The sequence below is a fragment of the Melanaphis sacchari genome, unplaced genomic scaffold, assembly GCF_002803265.2.
Source record: "Melanaphis sacchari strain LSU unplaced genomic scaffold, SCAv2.0 Contig359_pilon_pilon, whole genome shotgun sequence".
NCBI lineage: Eukaryota > Metazoa > Arthropoda > Insecta > Hemiptera > Aphididae > Melanaphis > Melanaphis sacchari.
In genome coordinates, this window is record NW_020271221.1 from 19722 (window position 1) to 29393 (window position 9672).

Genomic DNA, 9672 nt, shown 5'->3' on the forward strand with positions numbered 1-9672 from the left:
AATGTCTATCATTGAATTCAAATTTAATATAATATATTCCATAACACTGATCTACTTATAACGTATTGTATAGCAGAGCGGTACCAACTTGTTGCCCTTTTTTATTATTATTATACTACATAAAATATCTGTGAGACGAATTTGATACTATTATTGACTGGGCAACAACACATTTCGTATTAACATAACACTGGAATGATGAGAGAAAAATCTTTATTACAACATAATTTATTTATTCGTTAAAGGTAGGTTATAGGTTTTTTTAGGATGTGATCACAAGTAGTAGTGTGAGTAATAGTTTAACATATTATAAATATCATACAATTACTTTATAAATATATTGTATACAATTTAGAAATATACGTCAAAAAATGTTCATGCGTTTTTGAAATGCAAAAAGTTAGTAAGAAGTTCTTGATCTGAGTTTACTGTTTGTTGGACTGGTTCATCTTCACTAGGCGAGTAGCTACGGGTATTCCAGTTACTCTGTTGTGAACTAGTTGAAACTGAACTGCTCCAGTTAGAGTAGTCTGCCGGACTAGCTACAGGTATACTAGTATCATATGATGTACTATTTTGATTTATAGATTGACATTCAAGCAATACCTGTTGCAATTTTATGCGCATTTGTAATTTTTGAGACAGCGGTATTGCACGCAGATGTGGAAGTAGGCTCATAACAAAAAAGTAATCCTCATCTTTTTTTTCCTCATCTTCTTTTTTATTCTTCAGTTCCTGCAAGTGGGCGACCTTTACTTTTTCTAGTTGTACTAAATCATTAAGAACATCTTTTTTCTGTCGAAATTTGTTCTTGGGTGATTTGAAAATTTTTTTTGGTACTTGGCTCACACCCGGAGTTATAGAAGAACAGCTTGATTTACCAGTTTGTTGTTCTTCCAACTGTAGCTCGTCCGGTTCTTGTTCATCTGATTGTGAGTTCATCAATTCATGGTCAATATGTGACATGCTCTGGTTGGGTGAACCTCCACTCACCGAAGCATTATCACCGTCACATTGTTGAGGATTTGGCACATTTCCAACCACAACTCTTGATGCATATATGTCGTTCAAAAAACTCATCAGCTGAAAATACTTCCATTTCGAATCACAACCAGATGCGGATCCCGTTGGTTGATTGGTCTTTGCAAGCTCTCGACGATAGGTGTCTCTCAAATACTGCCATTTAGTTTTTACTCCAGAACCTGCAATAAAAAATGATGAAGCCATACTTTAAACATAGTACTTATTTGTTGATAATGTGAAAATCAAATAATAAATATAAATATAAAAAAATCGGGCACTCGCTCTGCTGTTGTAGGTGTCGAGTGAAGCTCGATCATAAGGTAGGCCTCTATAATGGGTGTGTTAAATTCAATGATAAGGATCATTGAATACGAAAAACGATTCTGAACGGAGATATGTCAGCCTAGGATAATTTATATTGATATTATTACATTTATATATTGATAGTAATAAATAATTTTGTAATTATTAATATAATTATATTTGGATAAATTGTCTTTCCTGTTAGGTTTTTATCGACTGGACTGGCCTTCAGGTCTTTGGCATTCTCCTTTAGAATCTCTCATAATGCTATCGCCAGGATCGTGTATGACACAAGTGAAGCTATTTGGACGACATTAAATGTAGAACACATGCCACTTCCAACTATTGAGAGATTTAAACAAATCGCGAGTGATTATGAACGTATGTGGGATTTCCCAAATTGTATTGGGAGTATCGACGGAAAGCATGTTCGCATAAAATGTCCCGCTCATTCAGGATCCATGTTTTTCAATTATAAAAAATTTTTCTCCGTACATCTACAAGGTATTACTGATGCCAGGTATAAATTTATTACGATTGATGTAGGAGATTATGGGAGACGAAGTGATAGTGGTGTGTTTATGGAAACTGGAGTCTACCACCATTTGGAAAACAATTCATTTAATGTGCCACCTCCTAAACCATTACCAGGGACAAATGAACATGTTCCCCACGTTTTTCTAGGTGATCAAGGTTATCCATTAAAAGAATACTTAATGAGGCCGTATCCTACTATGAATAATATTGATCCAGAAAAAGAAAACTTCAATTATCGCCTCAGTAGAGCTAGACGTTCGGTGGAATGTGCCTTTGGTATTCTAGTGAGTAAGTGGAGATGTCTAAAGACTGAACTGCAAGTGGAACCATGTCATGTAGACACTATTGTTAAAACTGTTTGCTTATTGCATAATATTGTGATAGAGAAGGATGGTATAAAGGAGTCCGTATTATTTAACATCCAGAGCCAGACAGCTGAACACAGTTTTGAAACAGAACACAATATTACGAATTTGAGACGTTTTAATCGATCATCACGAAGAGCGTATGAAATACGCGATATTTTCAAACAGTACTTCAAAGACAACACTATTAATAAACTCAATAACAGAGTAAATTTGTAATGTATGTATTTTAATTTTATGTTGTTAAAAATTAATAACAGTGAAATGTGGAAAAATACATGTTGTATACTATAGCATGATTATTTACATTTCGTGTAATTGTGTTATTTTTATATTGAACCATGCCATTATATTCTACTACATAATATTATTGCTATAATAGTTTTGAATCACTTTATTGAAATCCATTTATAATTCTAAACAAGAAACCAACTATTTTTATTACTAACTACTATTTTATTTTCATCTTCACGATATAATGAAGAATGAATGATTTAATAAAATATAGTTACATTATAGTTTAATAAAATTATATTATAATATAGTTAAAAATTTGAATAGTACTTACTTGTATTTTTTAATAATACAGCGATTTCATCCCAGAGACGTCTTGCGACGTCTCTGTTATGATGCGATTTATTGCTAGGGTCCCATAAACTCCTTCTTTCATGGACCAAACTTATTAATTTTTCGCAGTCCATGATGAAAATATAATATTTTTAAATAATATTTGTGTTTCAACTGATTACGTCGACTGAATCGGCCGATATAAACAAACGAAATTGAATTTCGTCCGATGGATAACCGACGTCGGCGTAATCGGCCGATGCGGTCGGAGGCACTGAGACCACTTGTATTATATTTACTTTGCATAAAATAATCGGGCGAGTTTCACCGACGTCGGTCGTCGGTGCCACTGTGACCGCAGCCTAAGAGCCGGCACACACGACCGATATTTCATCGTACGATTTATTTATCGTATTAAAATATTATCGTACGATATTATAACATGGTTATACACGATTACGATAAATTGTCGTACGATAAGATAATCGTACGACGCCTTGAAAACTGTCGGTCACGTTTTGAACTTCTGTCCGATAAAAATATCGTACGACCAAAATATTTCAATCAAAATGTACATAAATTAACTGATTAGAACACACGAACGATAATATTTATCGGATCAAAACATAGAAAGTGTTTAGTATCCATCATGTCTTCTGAGGACGAATGTGATTTTTCTAATGGAGTCAACTCTCCAAAATCAATTGAATTTGTGGAAGACGATTTAAATATTGATATCGAGATTCTTATCAGCGAAGTCCAAGCAAGGTCTTTACTTTGGGACAAAAGTTTAAATAATTATTCTGATAGGTATTTAAAAAGAGCTGCTTGGAAAGAAATTTTTATTTTGTTATACCCAGATTACAAAGAAGTATCAAGTCAACATCAAAAATTAATAGGCAAGTACTAATCAAACATTATAATACAAATAATATAATAATGTATGATATAAAATGATATATTTTAAAATATAATTAATGTATTTATGTAGGTAAGTAATAGGTAGGTACCTAAGTAGGTACATATTATAATAATGACGAAAATATTAAATAGTATAATTACATTAATAATAATTATTTTATATAACATGTAACCTACATAATATTATTATTATATATTATAATAATGATAAAATAACTAATAAAACTGTTTTAGTTTGTATTTTAATTAAATAATATACTATTTATTTATCATTTTGCCATGCCACAGCTCCTACAGTATAGAAGTAATCGGCAAAAGTATTTCTTATATAATTTGCCATCCTTCCTCCACGATTGATGTTATTAGTTGTGACTAGAGGTTCATCAAATCCTTCAATGGTTAACGTGTCTTGTAATTTGTACCCATTTTTTTCTCGAACGTAATTATGTAATACACAACAAGCTTTTGTTATGTCTACAGCTAAATCCGTAGTGACATTCAATGGCCTATGAAAAATTCTCCATTTATTTGATAGAATCCTGAATGCACATTCAACATATCTCCGTGCACGTGATAAACGGTAGTTGAATATTCTTTTTTTTTGTGATAAGTTTCGTCCTCTATAGGGCCGTAGTACATTTGTAGATAAACTGAAGGCTTCATCACCCACAAACAAATATGGAACATTTGCATCTGTGTTAGGCAATACCGAAGGTTCAGGAATACTTAATGAATTATTAGCCAACAGAGTCCAAAGTGTGAAATTTTTAAAAATGGTAGAGTCGGAATCCTTTTCATCGACATATATAAATTTATAATCTGAGTCTACTACTGCTAATAATACGATAGAAAAAAAAATTTTATAATTATAATGTTGACTACCCGTTCCAGTTGGTTTAATAATACGTATATGTTTTCCGTCTACCGCTCCAATGTAGTGAGGAAAATTTGCTTGTTTCTCAAAACCAGTTGAAATATCTTTCCAGTATTGTTCAGTAAAAGTGGGCATATAAACTCCAACAAGTTCATTCCATATAACTGAACAAACTTCTCGAACTATCATAGCTATTGATGAGACGCCTAATTTGTACGAATAGTGTAAATCCTTAAATGTACATCCAGAACCAAGATATCTAAAACCAATAAATAATAAATTACAGTTATTTTTAGTTGTGATATAATTCATGAGTACTTATAATCTATAATTTTACAATATTAAAATAATATATCATTGAATACGAAATACGATTCTGAGCGGAGACGGTTTGTCGGCGTAGAGTATTGAAACTACTAAATAATTTGTGCATTTTCGAGATATTGATACCTAAGTGATAACTGACAAATTTGGCAAAATTTTAACTTACAATGCTTATAAAAAATAAAAAATAAATAAAAAACACACATCATTGTAAAACCAATACATTCATCGCTTCGCTCAGAATCTAAAAAAAAATCCAATATTTCAAAAGCCTATATTTACGTATAACATTTGTAGGAAATAATATAGAGAAGAAATGGAGAAATGTTCGAGATGCATTTATTAGAAGTTTAAATGAAGATAAGCCAAAATCAGGCGATGGCGCCAGGAAAAAATCCAAAAAAACATACTTATATTATGATGAATTAAGATTCCTCATTAAAACAATAACCCCACGAAAGACTTCAAGCTCTATTAATTTAAATAATACTGCATATGACAATATTGAGAATGATACTATAAATGACAATGATATTGCGAATAATACTATAAATGCTTATATTTAACATAACTTAAAAACATCCGAAATAGTGACAGAACAATGTTCAACTTTAAACAACTCTGGACCAAACAAAAAGAATCAATTGTCGAAAAGAAGTTTTTAGAATATTTAGAAGTACAAACACAGAAAGGGATTAATGATGAAAAACAAGATCAGCATCAAGAATTTTTTAACTCCTTGTTACCGATAGTTAGAAAATTTAACGACGACCAGACACTACTTTTCAGATCAGAGGTGATCAAAATTGCACAAACTATTAAGAGAGGCCAATCTTCTAGTTTACCGGAGACAATAAAACCAAATGTATCATCCACATCTTTTCAGCATCAGCCATACTTCCATTAACTTCCATATAGTCCGTATATAATGTACAACCCGAACAATCAGAAATATATACATCCACAACAATCAACATCACAGTATGCAAATACTCAATACGACATATTACCTGCAAGGAATACCAGTCTTTATGTCCAATCTCAAAATTTTCATAGTCTACAACCCCCAGTTCAAACTTATGCTTCGTCTCAACATATTAATGTCGTTTCCCCAGAATCTCCACACCAATCAAATGCTAGTTCTCCTTCTCCATATTCAACATCAACACTTTCACATCACTCGGATATTGTGCCAGGGAGAGATGTGATATATTCTGATTCTGATATAATGGATGAGTTTTTAATAACAAAATAAATTATTACTAATTAAACAAAGAAATTAGTTACTAGTATCTGGTAAATGTTTTTTTTTAATTAAAACGTTAGTTATTATTTTTATTTTTAGTAATGAATTTCTAATGTAAATTGTTAAATAAACTGACTTATTAAGTATATTCACGAAGTGTATCCACTTCGTCGTCATTCGCGACTTAATGCTTGGAAAGAAACAAATGCTGCTGAAATTAAACAATTTTTAGGTATTATAATGTGAATGGGACTAGAACACCTCCCAACAATTCAGAACTATTGGGCTAAAAAAGGGATTTACTCCTCAAAAATTTCAAAGTATATGAAAGTTAAGAGATTTGAATTATTACTCCGAACATTTCATGTCAGTAACAAGTTCGAGGATCGGTTGATCTTTTAGTTTCCAAATATAAACGTGCATATATACCTGAAGAATCGCTATGCATTGACCAATCTGTTATACCATTTATTGGATGCCTTATTTTTCGACAATATTTAAAAAATAAACGTCATAGGTATGGTGTTAAAATATTCAAATTATGTGTACATGATGGGTTTACTGTTGACTTTCGAATATATGCAGGTAAAGAAGCTGTCCAAGGGTTGGAAGTTTCTACAAAAATAGTTATGGAGTTGACACATGAATATTTAAATTTTGGTAGGACAATTTATACGGACAACTGGTATACGAGCGTTAATTTGGCACATAAACTCTTGGAACAAAATACTCATTTAGTTGGGACACTAAGGGCCAATAGAAAACAAAACCTAAAGGATGTAGTACAAAAGAAACTGAAAAAAAGGACAAGTTATAGCGCAACAGAGTGACCGAGGTATAGTTGTTCTAAAGTGGAAAGACAAAAGAGATGTCCTTATGCTCTCCACTAAACATTCAGACACTATGATTGAAACAATAAATAAACGTGGTCAAACTACAAAAAAACCAGAAATTGTTATTGACTATAACAAAGGAAAAGCTTTGGTTGACATATGTGATCAGAGGTTCTCATACTACAGTCCACTAAGAAAATTCATGAAATGGTATAGGAAAGTTGCAATTGAAATAATACTGAGCACTTCAGTTCTAAATGCCATATGTTTATACAATAAAGTAAATAAAACGAAAATTGGAATTACTGAATTTAAAGAAATGTTGGTAAAAGATATGTGTGGTGTTTATGAAGAAACTAATAAAGAAGAAGTTGAACACAAACTATCTAAATCTGGAAAAAGAACTCGATGTGTGAAATGTTACGATGAAATGGTAAAACAAGGAGGAAGAAATCATGCTCAGCGAATAACGAAACAATCAAATTATTGGTGTGCAGCTTGCCAGAAAGTGTACTGCATCGAATGTTTTTTTGATGACCACAGAGTCCGGGCAAAATAAACATAACCAATGTTATTTGTAAATAGTATTGATTGAAAAGGATACAAAATGATGTTTTTAATTTGTTTTATCTATAATTTGCTGTAATTATATTTTATAAGTTTATTAGTTTTTCAATATAATAATGATATGATATAATAATATGATCAATTTACAAAAAATTTTTCTATTACAAAAAAAATGTTCATTCATATTACTTGTAATCCTTTAATATGTAATACCTATGTACTACTAGTATTAATTATACCTTAGAGTGATTGCCAATTTTTCAACTGGAGTAATGGCTTTTCACATATTTGTATCCATTTTTATCAGTTTGTGACCAACAAATGTTGTAAGTAACTCATCAAAAGCAGATACTGACATACGAAAATAATTAAAAAATTTTACTGGATCTTTTCTAAGACCTTCAAAATTAATTGAAAACGCACCTTCGGATAAACGAGTGGATAATAATGGATGGACCCACATTTTTCGATTTTTTTCTTTAGTAATATTTTATAACCCATATATAAAATTATAATATCATTCATTGTTTTTTTTTTTTATAATAAACTAGGAATTAATTGTTAAAATGCACTTAAAGTGAGAACTGTAAAATACACAACACTCAAATAACACTGCACAGTTCATACTGAATACGTAATTTTGATGATATATTATAATTTATAATATATGATATAGATCGTACGATGAAATATCGGTCGTGTGTACCGGCTCTAACACCTATCGACTACAGTTTGAGTTGTAATCAACGACCAAATCTCGAGTACTTAAACCGTTTTAGAGATGCGATGAATACTACCATTGATTTTATAATAGACAGATGAGCAACGCTGTAGAAAAAACCGGTCGCCAATTCCTGACTGTCAGCCGTTATAGAGCGCTGTAGTCGACGACTGTCAGCGGTGCGGTGTACACCTCTCCTTACTATGGCAGGGTGTTATATTTTCATGTATCCCACTAGTCTCTAAACTATAAATAACTTATCAATAAGCAATTTTAATAATATCGTTGATTTTGTAGATTGTTATATAAATACTACATAATATCTATTATAAAACCAATGATATTAATGGTATTATTATTATTGATATAATATGAATTGTAAAACAGGACTGTGGTTAACTTTGATAACCGACTACACTTATCGTCTATCGATTGTCATTCGAAACGGCAACACTTATGTTCTTAATGTTATATTAAACGTTTTCGTGTTACAAATAACAATATTGATCATGCCTGGAAATAAGTGTCAATATTTTAATTGCTTTAAAACAACAGTACAGTTTCCCAACCTAAGTATGTTTCGATTTCCCAAAGATGAAGTTAGAAGTGAAGTATGGGTACTGAACTGTGGTATATATTATTTAATGAATTAAAATTATTTTTCATTCAATTTTTTTTATTTTAAATTAAATATTATCTTCTTAATATAGGAAATATTAATCTACTGTCGCTTTCGAAAGAAAAATTGCATAATAAATATCTTTGCCAGGAACATTTTAGTCTCGATGATTTTATGAATCAAAATAAAATAAATTAAAGCCAACAGCTATTCCTTACGAATATCATTCGGAAAAACAACCATCTACATCAACAGGTAAAAAATAATGATGAGTACTTTATTTAATTATCAGTGCCGCAATAACCGGGTGTGTTGGGTGTGTTAAACACATGAGCCCAGGGCCCCAACCTATAATGGGGGGGGGGGGCGCAATGATAAAAATCGATTTTTTATATTGTTGTAACTCAAAAACGAATCATTTTAAACGCTTGAAATTGTCACTAACTGTTTATATTAGCGTTATCTATATACGGTTAAATTTTCAAAACATTATGGCCTTTTTTTAGTTATTGTAGACAACTGGAATTTTCGATTTTTTAAGGAATTTTTTTTTTGAAACGTCTATAAAATAATTTTAGATGTCCAAAAAAACTTAAAAATTTAATACAAGATTTCTTATAGGTCGTTCTTATTGTAGGTAAAAAAAAAAAATCAAAAATCGTTAGTCACATTTATTTTTTTTATAAATTTTAAAGTTCAAATTTTTACGAAATATGTCAAAATCCCAAAAATTTTCAAGTAATTTTGTAATTAAAAATTCATAAAATTTGTT

At 30.9% G+C, this 9672-nt stretch overlaps 3 protein-coding genes across 3 annotated transcripts; 2 read left to right on the forward strand and 1 right to left on the reverse strand.

Moving 5' to 3' along the window:
* Positions 1-375: 375 nt before the first annotated feature.
* On the reverse strand, positions 376-2929 carry LOC112596856. Its single transcript, XM_025342676.1, has 2 exons — positions 2797-2929; positions 376-1202 (listed from the first exon to the last, which is right to left on the reverse strand). Exons 1-2 carry the CDS (start codon positions 2927-2929, stop codon positions 376-378), a joined length of 960 nt encoding a protein of 319 aa, XP_025198461.1.
* A 515-nt stretch (positions 2930-3444) lies between these two features.
* On the forward strand, positions 3445-5480 carry LOC112596857. Its single transcript, XM_025342677.1, has 2 exons — positions 3445-3694; positions 5212-5480. The coding sequence occupies exons 1-2, from the start codon at positions 3445-3447 to the stop codon at positions 5478-5480; spliced, it is 519 nt and encodes a 172-aa protein (XP_025198462.1).
* Positions 5481-7063: 1583 nt separating this feature from the next.
* LOC112596858 (piggyBac transposable element-derived protein 4-like) lies at positions 7064-7552 on the forward strand. Its single transcript, XM_025342678.1, has one exon. The coding sequence runs from the start codon at positions 7064-7066 to the stop codon at positions 7550-7552; it is 489 nt and encodes a 162-aa protein (XP_025198463.1).
* The last annotated feature ends 2120 nt before the right edge of the window (positions 7553-9672 follow it).